At 44.6% G+C, this 19488-nt stretch overlaps 1 protein-coding gene across 1 annotated transcript in view; it reads left to right on the forward strand.

Moving 5' to 3' along the window:
- Positions 1-16692, forward strand: part of LOC106578165 (coronin-2A) — a 23235-nt gene extending 6543 nt beyond the window's left edge. The window contains exons 4-13 of the mRNA XM_045711408.1: positions 8672-8821; positions 9133-9312; positions 11892-12008; positions 12129-12233; positions 12494-12590; positions 13192-13304; positions 13682-13775; positions 14412-14698; positions 14832-14900; positions 15712-16692. Coding sequence (XP_045567364.1) covers positions 8672-8821; positions 9133-9312; positions 11892-12008; positions 12129-12233; positions 12494-12590; positions 13192-13304; positions 13682-13775; positions 14412-14698; positions 14832-14900; positions 15712-15777 — 1278 coding nt within the window. The 3' untranslated portion in view covers positions 15778-16692. The remainder of the gene's footprint in view (positions 1-8671; positions 8822-9132; positions 9313-11891; positions 12009-12128; positions 12234-12493; positions 12591-13191; positions 13305-13681; positions 13776-14411; positions 14699-14831; positions 14901-15711) is intronic.
- The last annotated feature ends 2796 nt before the right edge of the window (positions 16693-19488 follow it).

Genomic DNA, 19488 nt, shown 5'->3' on the forward strand with positions numbered 1-19488 from the left:
TATACATGCACAGTAGTCATTAGTACACACTATACACATATATACAACCATAGGAGTTGTTAGTAAACACTATACACTGATATACAGCCACAGTAGTCGTTAGTACACACTATATACAGATATAAATGCACAGTAGTCGTTAGTACACACTATATACAGGTATAGATGCACAGTAGTCGTTAGTACACACTATACACTGATATACAACCACAGTAGTCGTTAGTACACACTATACACTGATATACAACCACAGTAGTCGTTAGTACACTCTATACACTGTTGACTCCTAATTAGTCCACAGTGGATATGAACTCTGATGTTTCAAAACATTCTTTGAAACTGTCTTTATTCCCAGTGCTGAATTGAAGCTGTGTGTGTGTGTGTGTTGACATGCGTTGTGTGTGTGTGTATTGACGTTTGTTGTGTGTTGATGTGCGTTGTGTGTGTTGGCGTGTGTTGTGTGTGTGTGTATTGACGTGTGTTGTGTGTGTGTGTGTGTGTGTGTCGACGTGTGTTGTGTGTATTGACGTGCGTTGTGTGTGTTGATGTGTATTGACGTGCGTTGTGTGTGTTGACGTGCGCTGTGTGTATTGACGTGCGTTGTGTGTGTTGACGTGTGTTGTGTGTATTGACGTGCGTTGTGTGTGTTGATGTGTATTGACGTGCGTTGTGTGTGTTGACGTGCGCTGTGTGTGTTGATGTGTATTGTGTGTGTTGACGTGTGTTGTGTGTATTGACGTGCGTTGTGTTTGTTGACGTGTGTTGTGTGTATTGACGTGCGTTGTGTGTGTTGTGTATTGGCGTGCGTTGTGTGTGTTGACGTGTGTTGTGTGTATTGACGTGCGTTGTGTGTGTTGATGTGTATTGACGTGCGTTGACGTGTGTTGACGTGCGCTGTGTGTGTTGATGTGTATTGTGTGTGTTGACGTGTGTTGTGTGTATTGACGTGCGTTGTGTGTGTTGACGTGCGCTGTGTGTGTTGATGTGTATTGTGTGTGTTGACGTGTGTTGTGTGTATTGACGTGCGTTGTGTTTGTTGACGTGTGTTGTGTGTATTGACGTGCGTTGTGTGTGTTGTGTATTGACGTGCGTTGTGTTTGTTGACGTGTGTTGTGTGTATTGACGTGCGTTGTGTGTGTTGTGTATTGACGTGCGTTGTGTGTGTTGTAGGGCTGTCCCCGACAAAAACAAATCTTGGTCAACCCGAAAGTCGTCTGTTCTTTCGACCAATCGATTGTTGGACATTTTAAAAACGTGTATTTTTCCATAGATAGACACACCCTATTGGTTAATAATATCAACTACATGTACTGAACTTTTCTGATGCTTTAAGCTTATGATTGAATTAAATAAGACAAATGTCTCAAGAGGGTGCCAGAGATCTAGATAACCAGAAGAAAAAAGCCTTAACCTGACCCAACTATTCTCCTCCTGCTGGCTTTCACAGATAGAGAGATTACTCTCCTGAAGTTGCCGGTAATAAGCTACACGAGGAGTCGACAACCTTTCTCATGTTGAATGCCAATTTATCTTACCATTTCTACCGATCTGCGTACCAGTTACGGTTTTCATTTGCACATTTTCGTGAAACAGTTTTATTTAATTTATAATAATGTCTTCCTATCTTAAAATCATTGTCATGTAGTTTAATCAAAATAATACCCAAATCTAAATGAAAATGATACAAACCTAAGAAGTAACTTATATTACAGTTGACCAACTATGTTAAAATAGGTCACGTGTGGCTCAGTTGGTAGAGCGTGGTGTTTGCTACGCCAGCGTTGTGGGTTCGATTCCCACGGGGGACCAGTACGGAATTTTTTTTATGAAATGTATGCATTCACTACTGTAAGTCGCTCTGGATAAGCGTGTCTGCTAAATGTAAAAATGTATATAAAAAGCCAACAAATAAAAACATTGCAGCCCGATGAAAATAAATATTTAAAAAATCACATTGCCTGTCTGCAACGAACTTGAATTATTTTTTATTAACTTGAGCCCTAAGCATGTGCTAGCAAACTTGCAAAATTGTATAAAATATTCTGGGTCCTCAGTTTCCCATACCAATGAGCTTGGGACAGACACATCAGCTGTAGGTTATTTGAGCAAAGGGATAATAAGCTGTGGTTGACTTGGGCGGGAGCTCACCTGAGCAGTGTACCGGAACCTCAAATGTTCTACTGCTTGAGCTCCTGCTCCTCTTATAGAATATTAGCTCAAAAGTATTGTGGAACTCCTGCACCTAAATATAAACAGTACCGGCACCCAAAATGAGTACCGAAACCTGTTACAGTCCAAGTCAAGCACTGATAAGAACTTATCAGGTAGGTCTATTTTATGACGTTTCCACTGGATCTGAGCATGACATTTTTCCCTTTCACTCTGAGTGGTCATCGAAAGGGAGAGAGCTGGAAAGATTTTTCAAAGGCATTGAGGAACTATTGTCATTCTCAATGGATGTAAAAAAACAGACTTTGTTTGCTTGCTGTTTGAGGTGAAGAAAACATTACTTTGAGAAGCTCCACAGGTCATTCATGTTGGTGTGTTAAGCCAATCAGAAAGCCAGCTCTAGCCTATAGACCTACTTCTATGTGTAAATCAGGCCAACTAGCCTATAGGCCTACTTCTATGTGTAAATCAGGCCAGCTAACCTATAGGCCTAATTCTATGTGTAAATCAGGCCAACTAGCCTATAGGCCTACTTCTATGTGTAAATCAGGCCAGCTAACCTATAGGCCTACTTCTATGTGTAAATCAGGCCAGCTAGCCTATAGGCCTACTTCTATGTGTAAATCAGGCCACCTAGCCTATAGGCCTACTTCTATGTGTAAATCAGGCCAGCTAACCTATAGGCCTACTTCTATGTGTAAATCAGGCCAGCTAGCTTATAGGCCTACTTCTATGTGTAAATCAGGCCAGCTAGCTTATAGGCCTACTTCTATGCGTGTGCGTCCTTACTCAACATTGACAGAAGCGCTTCAAACAAAAGACAATGACTAAATTGACAGAACTCGTAGAATGGAATTAAATAAACCAAAACAATGTGTCCACTCCGACAATGAGAACAGGAAGACTGGAACAATAATATTGAAAGAAATGACCGTAACCAAAGTAACCAACATTGTAGATTAGAAATGCAAGGAATTAATGGTAAATATACTACTGGTGAAATATGTAATGGGGAATTGATATACACTAACATGTCGTGGTAATTATTCTAGTCAATAGGAGATACTTTTAGATTTCTTCTTTAAAACAATTGAACTTTTGTTATTTATTTACTGCAGTAATGGAGTGTTAATAACGGTCACCTAATGGTGTTAAAGCCGAAATAAACAGCGTTAGGTTACAACTCTTTATTTTCTATCAAATCAAATCAAAGTTTATTTGTCACGTGCACCGAATACAACAGTGAAATGCTGAATACAACAGGTGTAGTAGACCTTACAGTGAAATGCTGAATACAACAGGTGTAGTAGACCACACAGTGAAATGCTGAATACAACAGGTGTAGTAGACCACACAGTGAAATGCTGAATACAACAGGTGTAGTAGACCTAACAGTGAAATGCTGAATACAACAGGTGTAGTAGACCTTACAGTGAAATGCTGAATACAACAGGTGTAGTAGACCTTACAGTGAAATGCTGAATACAACAGGTGTAGTAGACCACACAGTGAAATGCTGAATACAACAGGTGTAGTAGACCTCACAGTGAAATGCTGAATACAACAGGTGTAGTAGACCTTACAGTGAAATGCTGAATACAACAGGTGTAGTAGACCTCACAGTGAAATGCTGAATACAACAGGTGTAGTAGACCTTACAGTGAAATGCTGAATACAACAGGTGTAGTAGACCTTACAGTGAAATACTGAATACAACAGGTGTAGACCTCACAGTGAAATGCTGAATACAACAGGTGTAGTAGACCTCACAGTGAAATGCTGAATACAACAGGTGTAGTAGACCTCACAGTGAAATGCTGAATACAACAGGTGTAGTAGACCTCACAGTGAAATGCTGAATACAACAGGTGTAGTAGACCTCACAGTGAAATGCTGAATACAACAGGTGTAGTAGACCTTACAGTGAAATGCTGAATACAACAGGTGTAGTAGACCTCACAGTGAAATGCTGAATACAACAGGTGTAGTAGACCTTACAGTGAAATGCTGAATACAACAGGTGTAGTAGACCTCACAGTGAAATGCTGAATACAACAGGTGTAGTAGACCTCACAGTGAAATGCTGAATACAACAGGTGTAGTAGACCTTACAGTGAAATGCTGAATACAACAGGTGTAGTAGACCACACAGTGAAATGCTGAATACAACAGGTGTAGTAGACCTTACAGTGAAATGCTGAATACAACAGGTGTAGTAGACCTCACAGTGAAATGCTGAATACAACAGGTGTAGTAGACCTTACAGTGAAATGCTGAATACAACAGGTATAGTAGACCTTACAGTGAAATGCTGAATACAACAGGTGTAGTAGACCTTACAGTGAAATGCTGAATACAACAGGTGTAGTAGACCTCACAGTGAAATGCTGAATACAACAGGTGTAGTAGACCTCACAGTGAAATGCTGAATACAACAGGTGTAGTAGACCTCACAGTGAAATGCTGAATACAACAGGTGTAGTAGACCTCACAGTGAAATGCTGAATACAACAGGTGTAGTAGACCTCACAGTGAAATGCTGAATACAACAGGTGTAGTAGACCTCACAGTGAAATGCTGAATACAACAGGTGTAGTAGACCTCACAGTGAAATGCTTACTTATACAAGCCCTTAATCAACAATGCAGTTAAAATATATATATATATATATAAATAGGAAATAAAAGGAACAAGTAATTAAAGACCAGCAGTGAAATAACAATAGCGACACTATATACAGTGGAGTATCGGTACAGAGTCAATATGAAGGGGGCACCGGTTAGGGACACACAGACACGACTCATGGAATGGAATGTGGTCTTATCACCAAGCCATATGTAAATCACTTTCCAACCCAAAGCTTCACACAGAAACAGATGAGAGCGTACCAATAGAACCCTATTGTCACGTCCTGGCCAGTATAAGGGTTAATTAGTATTGTAGTTTGGTCAGGACGTGGCAGAGGGTATTCGTTTTATGTGGTTCGGGGTGGTGTGTTTGTTAAAAGGGTGTTTGATTTAGTATTTCCGGGTTTTGGTTTATGTTTAGGTATTTCTATGTTTTGGTGTTGCCTTTGATTGGAAGTCCTATATTAGTTGGGTGTGTTTGTCTTGTATTTTGTGGGTGATTGTTCTGTGTTTAGCCTAGTGCCTTACCAGACTGTCAGTTTGTCAATCGTTCGTGTTTTTTTGTTATTTTTGTACGTTCGTTTTTTGGAAGTTAATAAACAAGATGAGCATACACATACCTGCTGCGTTTTGGTCCTCAATTTCCAACGACAACCGTGACAGAATCACCCACCAACTATGGACCAAGCAGCAGAAGAAGGAGCAGAGGGACTTCGAGTTGGACTGGCGGGAGAAATGGACCTGGGAGGAAGTTCTGGACGGGGCCGGACCTTGGCACCAGGCTGGGGATTATCGCCGCCCGCAGTGGGAAATTGAGGCAGCCAAGGCAGAGGCGTAGGTACGAGGCCATGGACGCGCTGAGGGAGAAGCACGAGAGGCACCCCCAATAATTTTTTTGGGGGGGGCACACGGGTAGTTTGGCTAGGCGTAAGAAGAGCCGGAAGCCAGCTACCCGTGGTTATATGGAGGAGCGTATGGGGTGGAGAGCGCTATGTTTCGCTGAGGAGTGCACTATCTCACCCATACGCACGCACAGTCCGGTGCGCGTTATTCCAGCCCCTCGCAGGTGCCGTGCTAGAGCGGGCATCCAGCCTGGTAGGAGGATGCCTGCGCAGCGCATCTGGTCGCCGGTACGCCTCCGAGGACCAGGCTACCCAACTCCCGCTCTACGCACGGCTACCATCAGGCCCCTGCACAGCCCAGTCTGCCCTGTACGAGCACCCCGCTCGTACAGGGCTACTAGTTCCATCCAGCCAAGGCGGGTTGTGCAGTAGGTAAGATCTAGACCGACTGTGCGCCTCCATAGCCCTGGGTTTCCAGCTCCTGTCTCTCGTGCGGACCCAGAAGTGCGTCAACTCAGTCCGACTCGTCCTGTTCCCGCTCCCCGCACTAGCCTGGAGGTGCGTGTTCTTAATCTGGTAAGCCCAGTACCAGCACCACGCACCAGGCTACAAGGGCGTAAACCCAGCCTCGCCAGTCAACAGTCACCAGAGCTGCCCGCCAGTCAACAGTCACCAGAGCTGCCCGCCAGTCAACAGTCGTCGTCAGAGCTGCCCGCCAGTCAACAGTCGTCGTCAGAGCTGCCCGCCAGTCAACAGTCGTCGTCAGAGCTGCCCGCCAGTCAACAGTCGTCGTCAGAGCTGCCCGCCAGTCAACAGTCGTCGTCAGAGCTGCCCGCCAGTCAACAGTCGTCGTCAGAGCTGCCCGCCAGTCAACAGTCGTCGTCAGAGCTGCCCGCCAGTCAACAGTCGTCAGAGCTGCCCGCCAGTCAACAGTCGTCAGAGCTGCCCGCCAGTCAACAGTCGTCAACAGACTGCGCTGAACTGCCGAAGTGGCCAGACGGCGCTGAACTGCCGGAGTGGCCAGACTGCCCTGAACTGCCGGAGTGGCCAGACTGCGCTGAACTGCCGGAGTGGCCAGACTGCCCTGAACTGCCGGAGTGGTCAGACTGCGCTGAACTGCCGGAGTGGCCAGACTGCCCTGAACTGCCGGAGTGGCCAGACTGCCCTGAACTGCCGGACTGCCCCGAGCGGCCGGACTGCCCCGAGCGGCCAGACTGCCCAGACTGTCCCGAGCGGCCAGACTGTCCCGAGCGGCCAGACTGCCCAGACTGCCCCGAGTGGCCAGACTGCCCAGACTGCCCCGAGTGGCCAGACTGCCCAGACTGCCCCGAGTGGCCAGACTGCCCAGACTGCCCCGAGTGGCCAGACTGCCCAGACTGTCCCGAGTGGCCAGACTGCCCAGACTGTCCCGAGTTGCCAGACAGCCCAGACTGTCCCGAGTTGCCAGACTGTCCCGAGTTGCCAGACTGCCCAGACTGTCCCGAGTTGCCAGACTGCCCAGACTGTCCCGAACTGCCAGACTGGCCCGACTGCCCCTCGGCGATGCCAGACTGCCCAGACTGCCCCGAGTGGCCAGACTGGCCCGACAGCCTGGAACGGCCGGAACCAGAGCCACCTCCAGAAATAGGTGGGTTGGGGAGGGGGGGTGTAGCACAGTGCCGTCGTTGACTGCAGCCACCCTCCCTTCCCTCCCTTTAGAAAAGGGGACTTTTTGTTGGTGTTGCTTGGGGTTATTTTTTGTTAAGGTGCTTCTGGGGTAGCACCTTTAAGGGGGGGGTACTGTCACGTCCTGGCCAGTATAAGGGTTAATTAGTATTGTAGTTTGGTCAGGACGTGGCAGAGGGTATTCGTTTTATGTGGTTCGGGGTGGTGTGTTTGTTAAAAGGGCGTTTGATTTAGTATTTCCGGGTTTTGGTTTATGTTTAGGTATTTCTATGTTTTGGTGTTGTCTTTGATTGGAAGTCCTATATTAGTTGGGTGTGTTTGTCTTGTATTTTGTGGGTGATTGTTCTGTGTTTAGCCTAGTGCCTTACCAGACTGTCAGTTTGTCAATCGTTCGTGTTTTTTTTGTTATTTTTGTACGTTCGTTTTTTGGAAGTTAATAAACAAGATGAGCATACACATACTTGCTGCGTTTTGGTCCTCAATTTCCAACGACAAGCGTGACACCTATTCTATTGCATAAAACAGTATTCAATATAACCTTGTAATTATTCTAGCACAAACAATAGAAGGTAACAACAAACAAACAAAAATTCACACAAATGAAGTTATGAAACAATGAATGTGCACAAATTGGCAAGAGAGAAGTGCATTCTGGAGGGAGAGAAGTGCATTCTGGGCGCATGGTCAATCCGACATCTGCATTGGCCATGCATCATTTACGGTGATATGGCCTCAGCAGAAGTGGAGGCAAGAATAGCCTGAAGGAAGTGAGTTTGTGCTTATAAAAGATGTACCGCCCACACCTACCGTCAACCAATCATGTCAATGTGGAGCTATACAGAGCCCTCGTCATAGTTACAAAATTTGGGAGGCGCAATGGAGATGCGGTACGGACCTCGATTTGACCACCGGGGGCTCCGCAATTGCGTCACACCCTCTATGTGTGGAGCCTCCGACCACATTTCCGAATCGAGAATAAATTGGCTTTTAGTCCAAAATGGATTAGTTCACAGAGACGCTCGACTAAAACGATCTCGGCCGACCAACAGCCTAATGCCCAAACGATCGACCAGTCGACTAATTGCGGTCAGCCCTAGTGTGTGTGTGTGTGTGTGTGTGTGTGTGTGTGTGTGTGTGTGTGTGTGTGTGTGTGTGTGTGTGTGTGTGTGTGTGTGTGTGTGTGTGTGTGTGTTGACATGCGTTGTGTGTGTTGACGTGTGTGTGTGTGTGTGTTGTGTGTGTGTGCGTGTGTGTGTGTGTGTCTGTGTGTGTCTGTGTGTGTGTGTGTGTTGACATGCGTTGTGTGTGTTGACGTGTGTGTGTGTGTGTGTGTTGTGTGTGTGTGCGTGTCCCCTGTATGTGTTACAGGTAAAGCTATGGGACATCCCAACCAATGGTGTCCATCAGAACATGACCCTCCCTAGGAAGGTGCTTCAGGGTCACAGCCGCAGAGTCAACCTGATAGAATGGCACCCTACTGCTAGGGATCTACTGGTCAGCTCAGCCTACGACTACAAGGTAGAAACACACACACACTGTCTGAAAAGACAAACACACACACACACTGTCTGAAAAGACAAACACACACACTGTCTGAAAAGACAAACACACACACACTGTCTGAAAAGACAAACACACACACACACACTGTCTGAAGAGACAAACACACACACACTGTCTGAAAAGACAAACACACACACACAATGTCTCGCTGTCTGTTCTCTCTCTCTCTCTCTCTCTCTCCTTTCTCTCTCTCTCTCTCCTCTCTTTCTCTCTTTCTCTCTCCTTTCTCTCTCTCTCTCTCTCTCTCTCTCCCCTCTCTCCTACAGGTGATGGTCTGGGATGTGTCAGTGTGCGACTCAGTGCTGAGGAACCCAGTATGTGTTATATCTCTTCATACTGAGCTGGTTCTCTCCATGTCCTTCAACAATGACGGCAGCTCTCTAGCTACCACCAGCCTGGACAAGAAGATCCGAGTCATGGACCCACGCACTGGACGCCTCATACAGGTCTGTCTGGCTGGTCAAAGTCCCGGTATTTTACCAACATCACGGTAATTTACCAACGTCCCGGTAATTTACCAACGTCCCGGTAATTTACCAACGTCCTGGTAATTTACCAACGTCCCGGTAATTTACCAACGTCCTGGTAATTTACCAACGTCCCGGTAATTTACCAAGATTACAGTAATTTACCAACGTCCCGGTAATTTACCAACGTCCCGGTAATTTACCAACGTCCTGGTAATTTACCAACGTCCCGGTAATTTACCAACGTCCTGGTAATTTACCAAGATTACAGTAATTTACCAACGTCCCGGTAATTTACCAACGTCCCGGTAATTTACCAACGTCCTGGTAATTTACCAACGTCCCGGTAATTTATCAACGTCCCGGTAATTTACCAACGTCCCGGTAATTTACCAAGATTACAGTAATTTACCAAGATTACAGTAATTTACCAACGTCCCGGTAATTTATCAACGTCCCGGTAATTTACCAACGTCCCGGTAATTTACCAACGTCCCGGTAATTTACCAACGTCCTGGTAATTTACCAACGTCCCGGTAATTTACCAACGTCCTGGTAATTTACCAACGTCCCGGTAATTTACCAACGTCCTGGTAATTTACCAAGATTACAGTAATTTACCAACGTCCCGGTAATTTACCAACGTCCCGGTAATTTATTAACGTCCCGGTAATTTACCAACGTCCTGGTAATTTACCAAGATTACAGTAATTTACCAACGTCCCGGTAATTTACCAAGATTACAGTAATTTACCAACGTCCCGGTAATTTATCAACGTCCCGGTAATTTACCAACGTCCCGGTAATTTACCAAGATTACAGTAATTTACCAACGTCACGGTAATTTATCAACGTCCCGGTAATTTACCAACGTCCCGGTAAATTACCAAGATTACAGTAATTTACCAACGTCACGGTAATTTATCAACGTCCCGGTAATTTACCAACGTCCCGGTAATTTACCAACGTCCCGGTAATTTATCAACGTCCCGGTAATTTACCAACGTCCCGGTAATTTACCAAGATTACAGTAATTTACCAACGTCCCGGTAATTTATGAACGTCCCGGTAATTTACCAACGTCCTGGTAATTTACCAACGTCCCGGTAATTTACCAACGTCCTGGTAATTTACCAACGTCCCGGTCATTTACCAACGTCCTGGTAATTTACCAACGTCCCGGTAATTTATCAACGTCCCGGTAATTTACCAACGTCCCGGTAATTTACCAAGATTACAGTAATTTACCAACGTCCCGGTAATTTATCAACGTCCCGGTAATTTACCAACGTCCCGGTAATTTACCAAGATTACAGTAATTTACCAACGTCCCGGTAATTTATCAACGTCCCGGTAATTTACCAACGTCCCGGTAATTTACCAAGATTACAGTAATTTACCAACGTCACGGTAATTTATCAACGTCCCGGTAATTTACCAACGTCCTGGTAATTTACCAACGTCCCGGTAATTTATCAACGTCTCGGTAATTTACCAAGATTACAGTAATTTACCAACGTCACGGTAATTTACCAACGTCCCGGTAATTTACCAACGTCCCGGTAATTTACCAACGTCCCGGTAATTTATCAACGTCCCGGTAATTTACCAACGTCCCGGTAATTTACCAACGTCCCGGTAATTTACCAACGTCCCGGTAATTTACCAAGATTACAGTAATTTACCAACGTCCCGGTAATTTACCAAGATTACAGTAATTTACCAACGTCCCGGTAATTTATCAACGTCCCGGTAATTTACCAACGTCCCGGTAATTTACCAACGTCCCGGTAATTTACCAACGTCCCGGTAATTTACCAAGATTACAGTAATTTACCAACGTCCCGGTAATTTACCAACGTCCCGGTAATTTACCAAACGTTGTTAATTTATATTAAAATGATTTGTGTTGAAAATGAATACTATATTTTGTTCATATTCTTTATGTGTCCTTGACTGTCTAGTAGATAGATATAGAGATGGTTCAGGATAACTAATAATGTATAATACCTAATACATCTAATCAAGAAGGATTAGAGAGTTGGAAAGAGGGCCCTGTCTTGAACATTATTACTCGTGTGTGTGTGTGTGTCTGTGTGTGTGTCTGTGTCTGTGTGTCTGTGTGTGTGTGTGTGTGTGTGTGTGTGTGCCTGTGTCTCTGTGTGTGTGTGTGTGTCTGTGTGTCTGTGTGTGTGTCTGTGTGTCTGTGTCTGTGTGTGTGTCTGTGTGTGTGTGTGTGTGTCTGTGTGTGTGTGTGTGTGTGTGTGTGTGTGTGTGTGTGTGTGTGTGTGTGTGTGTGTGTGTGTGTGTGTGTGTGTGTGTGTGTGTGTGTGTGTGTGTGTGTGTGTCTGTGTGTGTGTGTCTGTGTGTGTCTGTGTGTGTGTGTGTGTGTCTGTGTGTGTGTGTGTGTCTGTGTGTGTGTGTGTGTGTGTGTGTGTCTGTGTGTGTGTCTGTGTGTGTGTGTGTGTGTGTGTGTGTGTGTGTGTGTGTGTGTGTGTGTGTGTGTGTGTGTGTGTGTGTGTGTGTCTGTGTGTGTGTGTGTGTGTGTGTGTGTGTAGGTGTCCAGCAGTAAACACCACAGGGCCAATAAGGTGGTGTTTATAGGAGACCAGAACATGCTGTTTTCTACTGGCAGCTCACCATGGAACCAAAGACAGATCACATTGTGGGATCCAGTGAGAGAGCACACACACACACACACACACACACACACACACACACACACACACACACACACACACACACACACACACACACACACACACACCATTCAATGTTTTATTTCTGACACATAGGATGATCTGTCAGAGCCGCTGTCGGAGGAGGAAGTGGATGGAGCTGCAGGAGTTCTCTTCCCATTCTACGACCCTGATACACACATCCTCTACCTGGCTGGCAAGGTAATCAATACTGATCAATCAGTCTGCTAACGACCCTGATACACACATCCTCTACCTGGCTGGCAAGGTAATCAATACTGATCAATCAGTCTGCTAACGACCCTGATAAACTCTACCTGGCTGGCAAGGTACTGATAATCACTCTGCTAACGACCCTGATACTGTGTGTGTGTGTGTGTGTGTGTGTGTGTGTGTGTGTGTGTGTGTGTGTGTGTGTGTGTGTGTGTGTGTGTGTGTGTGTGTGTGTGTGTGTGTTCCAGGGGGATGGTAACATTAGGTATTATGAGATCAGTTCTGAGAAGCCCTACGTTCAGTTCCTCACTGAGTATTACTCCCTACTGCCTCAGAAAGGATTGGGTAAGATCACACACACACACACATTATTGCTTCAGAAAGGATTGGGTAAGAGCACACACACACACACACACACACACTACTGCCTCAGAGAGGAGCACACACACACACACACACACACACACACACAATACTGCCTCAGAAAGGATTGGGGAAGCACACACACACACACACACACACACACACACACACACACACACACACACACACACACACACACACAATACTGCTTCAGAAAGGATTGGGGAAGCACATATATATACACACACACACACACACACACACACACACACATGGACTGTGTATGGACTGTGTATGGACTGTGTATGGACTGTGTATGGACTGTTTATGGACTGTATAAACAGATATGTTTAGTTGTTAATGAGCTTCTGTCCATTCATCCGTTGTCAAGATGCAGTCACATGGAGAGTTTGAAGTGTTTTATGCTGTTCTATGGACACATTATACCTAATAATAACCTTGCCTGTTAAATGTTCTGGGATTCAGATCACATTTTTTTTTTTTTATATATACATATGAACTGACATAGTGAACACCCTTGTGTTCGTTCACCTCTGACCTTGTGAACTCTTGACCTCTCCAGGGGTCATGCCGAAGCGCGGTCTGGACGTGAGTTCCTGTGAGGTGTTCCGGTTCTACCGCTTGGTGACCGTTAAGGACCTGGTCGAGCCGCTCTCCATGATCGTCCCTCGCAGGGTAGAATTACACACCACTCTTCATGGACAGCGGTTCTACCATCTAGTGACGTTTAAGGACATATTTTAATGTATTTCGATGTATAGGACTTAATGCAGCTGTAACATTGACGCTTTGGCAATATTTATTCAATGTTTGTCATGCCAATAAAGCAATTTGAGTTTTCAGAGAAAGAGAGCGAGGCAGAGAAGGAGATAAAGAGGGATAGAGAGAGTGGAAAAGGGAGAGAGAAAGAGGGATAGAGAAAGAGGGATAGAGAAAGAGAGAGGGAGAAAGAGAGAGAGAAAGAGGGATAGAGAAAGAGAGAGAGAGAGAGAGCGGGAAGGGGAGAGAGAAAGAGAGAGAGTTCATTCAACTGTTTTATGTCCTCTCTACAGTCCCCAAAGACCTTCCAGGATGACATCTTCCCCATGACAGCGGGCAACGAGGCGGCCCTGACGGCTCAACAGTGGCTCTCAGGGATCAATAGAGGTCAGTGTAACTGGGAGCCAAGATGGGCGACTATGGCTCTCAGTTGCATATAAAGGCCTGTATAATAGGGAAACTGGCTGACCAGTAGGCCCCTTTCCGCATTCACGTCATGCTTTGGAACTGGTAATTACGACTAGGAAACTCGGGTATGATCTCTGGATCCCGATCTTTCCCACATGCTAAACACTGACGTCACGCACCACTGAAAATGGCAACAAACATGGTGGCGATTTCATCTGTCAATGGTGAGAATGGTTCTTGCTTTCCTTCCGAGCACGTGAACGCTCCAAGTTATTCCTCCGTTCCTTATTCATTACAGGGACACTGGAACCAACATGGTCAGCTATGGCTCTCAGTTGCATAGAAAGGCCTGTATAATAGGGAAACTGGCAAACCAGTAGGCCTCATCTATCCACCTTATTCCTCATTCGATATAGGGATACTGGTAACCAACATGGCTGACCAGCAGAGATTATAAAACACAGTTTCTCCCCTTCAATCCCTAAACACAAGGCTTCATCCCAAATGGCACCCTATTCTCTAACGGTCTGGTCTCAAAGTAGTGGACTCAATAGGGGGGGAAAAAGGGTGCCATTTGAGACACACCCTAAACCATTGTTATATCCATCCCACCAGGCCCGGTGCTGATGTGTCTGAAACCTGGCACTAACGTAGCCAACCCCTACCCAGAGACCCTACCCAGGAGGGGGCTGAGCAGCTTCCAGAGTGGGGGACCAGGAGAGACTGGATCCACGGAGCAGGCCTTCCTCCAGGAGCAGCTAGCCTACCAGGACGCCAAGTACCCAAGGGAAGTGGCTGATCTGTCGGGCTGGCAGCCAGACGAGACCCAGGCTCCGGGTTGGGCCTACACTCCCCACTGTTGTGAGCCCTCAGAGTGCCCTCCACCCAGGACAGAGAGTGAGGTGAGTGGGACAGGCTGTCATAGGCTACACATGAAGGCCTATTGCCAGTTTTGTAGAGTCTTAAGTAAAAAACTCTAAATCTGATTTTGCTCTGGTTCAGAGATGTTTCTGTGTATGTTTCTGTGTGTTACAGCTCCTACAGGCATTCTACAGACAACAAGAGGAGATCAGGGGACTGAGAGACCAGCTCAACCAGAAAACGGTCAGTGCGTAAACACTGAGTGTACAAAAACATTAAGAACACCTTCCTAATATTGAGTTGCATCCCCTTTTGTCCTCAGAACAGCCTCAATTCATCGGGTCATGGACTCTACATGGTGTCGAAAGCGTTCCACAGGGATGCTGGCCCACATCGACTACAATGCTTCCCACAGTTGTGTCAAGTTGGCTGGATGTCCTTTGGGTGGTGGACCGTTCTTGATACACACGGGGAAACTGTTGAGCGTGAAAAACCCAGCAGCATTGCAGTTCTTGACACAAACTGGTGCGCCTAGCACCTACTACCATACCCCGTTTAAAGGGACTTAATAAATATTTTGTTTTGCCCATTCACCCTCTGAATGGCACACATACACAATCCATGTCTCAATTGTCTCAAGGCTTAAAAATCCTTCTTTAACGTGTCTCCTCCCCTTCATCTACACTGATATGAAGTGGATTTAACAAGTGACATCAATAAGGGATCATATCTTTCCCCTGGATTCACCTGGTCAGTCTACAGTATGTGATGGAAAGAGCAGGTGTTCTTAATGTTTTGTACACTCTCTCTCTCTGTGTGTGTGTGTGTGTGTGTGTGTGTGTGTGTGTGTGTGTGTGTGTGTGTGTGTGTGTGTGTGTGTGTGTGTGTGTGTGTGTGTGTGTGTGTGTGTGTGTGTGTGTGTGTGTGTGTGTGTGTCTGGTCTGGTGTGTGTGTCTGGTCTGGTGTGTGTATCTGGTCTGGTGTGTTTATCTGGTCTGGTGTGGATGATATCAGGGGATAACCTTTGATCAGATCACTGTGTGGTTTTGTGTAGGTCCAGATCACACAGCTGGAACTGGAGATAAAGAACACCAGAAACCACATGAGAGCCACCTTCTGAATGATTCAACCAATCACATTAGAAGAGCCTTCTGAAGCAACCAATCACGTGGGAGCAGCTTTTGGAATCAACCAATCACATGAGAGCCACCTTCTGAATGATTCAATCAATCAAATTAGAAGAGCCTTCTGAATCAACCAATCACGTGGTTGCAGCTTTTGGAATTAACCAATCACATGAGAGCCACCTTCTGATTCAACCAATCACATGAGAGCCACCTTCTGATTCAACCAATTTTTGTATTTTGTATTTATTAAGGATCCCCATTAGTTCCTACCAAGGCAGCAGCTACTCTTCATGGGGTCCAGCAAAATTAAGGCAGTTATATACAATTAAAAACATTACAATACATTGTGTTCCCTCCGTGTACGTTTAAGGGCCAGCCGTGCTGTATTTTTCATCTTTGTGGCACCTGACCACACGACTGAACAGTAGTCCAGGTGCGACAAAACTTGGGCCTGTAGGACCTGCCTTGTTGATAGTGTTGTTATGAAGGAAGAGCAGTGCTTTATTATGGACAGACTTCTCCCCATCTTAGCTACTGTTGTAGCAATATGTTTTCACCATGACAATTTACAATCCAGTGTTACTTCAAGCAGTTTAGTCTCCTCAACTTGCTCAGTTTACATGTTATTCATGACAAGATTTAGTTTAGGGTTTAGTGAATGACTTGTCACAAATACAATGCTTTTAGTTTTTTTTTATATTTAGGACTAAATTATTTTTTTGCCTCCCATTCTGAAACTGACTGCAGATCTTTGTTAAGTGTTCCAGTGATTTCACTTGCTGTGGTAGCTTACATGTATAGTATTGAGTCATCAGCACACATAGACACACTGGCTTTACTCAGAGCCAGTGGCATGTCGTTAGTAAAGATTGAAAAAAGTAAGGGGCCTAGACAGCTGCCCTGGGGAATTCCTGACTCTAGCTGGATTATGTTGGAGAGGCTTCCATTAAAGAACACCCTCTGTGTTCTGTTAGACAGGTAACTCTTTATCCACATTATAGCAGGGGGTGTAAAGCCATAACACAAGTTTTTCCAGTAGCAGACTATGATTGATAATGTCAAAAGCTGCACTGAAGTCTAACAAAACAGCCCCCACAATCAATTTTTATCATCAATTTCTCTCAGCCAATCATCAGTCATTTGTGTAAGTGTTGTGCTTGTTGAGTGTCCTTCCCTATAAGCGTACTGAAATTCTCTTGTTAATTTTGTTTACTGTGAAATAGCATTGTATCTGGTCAAACACAATTTTTTCCAAAAGTTTACTAATGGTTGGTAACAGGCTGATTGGTTGGCTGTTTGAGACAGTAAACGGTGCTTTACTATTCTGGGTAGTGGAATGACTTTTGCTTCCCTCCAGGGCCTGAGGGCACACACTTTCCTGTAGGCTTACATTGAAGAGATGACGAATAGGAGTGGCAATATCGTCTGCAATAGTCCTCAGTCATTTTCCATCCAAGTTGTCAGACCAAGGTGTCTTGTCATTGTTGTTAGACAACAACAAAAAATGTCACCTCTTCCACACTCAATTTACGGAATTCAAAATTACATTTGCTTTTCTTTCAGAATTTGGTCAGTTATACACAGATGTGTTGGTTCAGAATTTGGTCAGTTATACACAGATGTGTTGTTTCAGAATTAGTTGTTGGCACTTCATGCCTAAGTATGCTAATCTTGCCAATTAAAAAAATTATTGAAGTAGTTGGAAATATCAATGGGTATTGTGATGAGAAAGACATCTGATTCAGTGAATGATGGAGCTGAGCGTGCCTTCTTGCCCAAAATGTTACTTAAGTTATCATTCTTTATATAATAATTTTTTTATATAGTACAGTTTTTCTTGTTTTTGTTAAGTTTTAGTCATGATTTCTCAATTTACAGTACGTTTGGCCAATCGGCTGTGCAGCCAGACTTATTTGCCATTCCTTTTGCCTCATCCCTCTCAATCATAAAATTGTTCAATTCTTATTAGTAACTTGGATATGTAGTTTCATAAATGTGTAAAGTGCAGTGTCTGGTTGCTCCTCATTACACACCACACACCAACAGATATTATGTACATCTTCAACATAGGAATCATTACAAAACATGTTGTATGACCTCTTATACACTATATTAGGTACAGCCTTTGGAACTTTGGTTTTATAGATGTGGCTACTATATTGTGATCAATATATCCTATGGATTTGGATACTGCTTTAGAGCAGATTTCTGCAGCATTAGTTAAGATCAATCCATGTGGATTATTTCATTCCTGTGCTGTTTGTAAATAACCTGAACCAGGTTGCAGGCACTGGTTAACAGTTTGAAGCTTTTTCTTGAGTGATGAAAGCCAGTAAAAATGTAAGTCACCCAGAAAATACACCTCTCTGTTGATATCACATACATTATCAAGCATTTCACACGTTATCCAGATACTGACTGTTAGCACTTGGTGGTCTATAGCAGCTTCCCACCAGAATGGGCTTTAGGTGAGGCAGATGAACCTGTAGCCATATTATTTCAACGGCATTTGACATGAGATCCTCTCTAATCTTTACAGGAATATGACTCATAAACAGCAACATAAAACTTTAACACCTCCGCTATTGGCATTCCTGTCTCTCTTCTGAAGATGGGGAAGCCATGTATCGCTACCACTGTATCAAAGGTATTATCTGAGTTTTCAGAGATAGTATATGAATGTTATCTGTTATTAGCAAGTTATCCATTTCATGAACCTATGTTAATGTGGCCTATTTTTTTTTTGCACTTTTCTGGGATTCTTGCTTTTATGGGAGGCTTATCAGAGACAGACGTGATATTTATGTTTGTGCCGATAGTACAGGGTGAGCTGCACACAGTGGGTCTTCCTACTAGGGCACACCGCCTCAGTGATAGCAGTGTAACTCCAGTTCATAGGCTCATGATTACTGCATACAATAGCTGTAGGATCAACAGAAGTACTCAGGAGAGTTAGAGAGACATACATTAAGTTACTTACATTGTGTCTGCCAACGCTCCTGGGACAATGTACATTTGCAGCAGGACTACGACAACTCAGCGAGACAATGGTAGGGATTATTTGAGCAGGGTTTGGCTAACTGATAAATCATTGTCTCAACGCAGCCTTAACGTGAGCAGACTGGGTCAAGGAGCCAAGATGATTTGGATGGACATTCCTGTCGAATGTCTTCTGTTTCCAAAAGGTGTAAAAGTTATGCCAACAGAACTCCCACAAGAAGTTATCAACCCAAACACCCTACACCCTCACAAAAATAAGTTATTGATCCAAAGAAATGCAGATTAGCCCATGTCACATCTTAAAGATCTTATTCAGTTTTCTTCATGCTACAGCTCAATAGAAACTGTTTTTATTAAATAAAAAAAATTGTTGACAATAAAAGAGAAGGGTTGGCGATGACATCTGATTATTTAATATTCTACAGTCAAAACAGGTTGGTTGTTGGCTGGTCAGATAGAAGTTTTTCTCTAGCTGTGTTCAGGGAACAGTATTTCTGTGTTCAGGGAACAGTATTTCTCTAGCTGTGGTCTGGGAACAGTATTTCTCTAGCTGTGTTCAGGGAACAGTATTTCTCTAGCTGTGGTCCGTGGGATGGGGCTGGCTGGTCCTGGAGTTTGGTAACTATAATCAGTTTTACAGTGAGTTTAAAACGTAGTGGTTCTCAAACCTTTCCTCCGGGATCCCACGTTGTTGTAGCCCTGAA

The sequence above is a fragment of the Salmo salar genome, unplaced genomic scaffold (genome assembly GCF_905237065.1).
Source record: "Salmo salar unplaced genomic scaffold, Ssal_v3.1, whole genome shotgun sequence".
In the NCBI taxonomy this organism is placed as follows: Eukaryota; Metazoa; Chordata; class Actinopteri; order Salmoniformes; family Salmonidae; genus Salmo; species Salmo salar.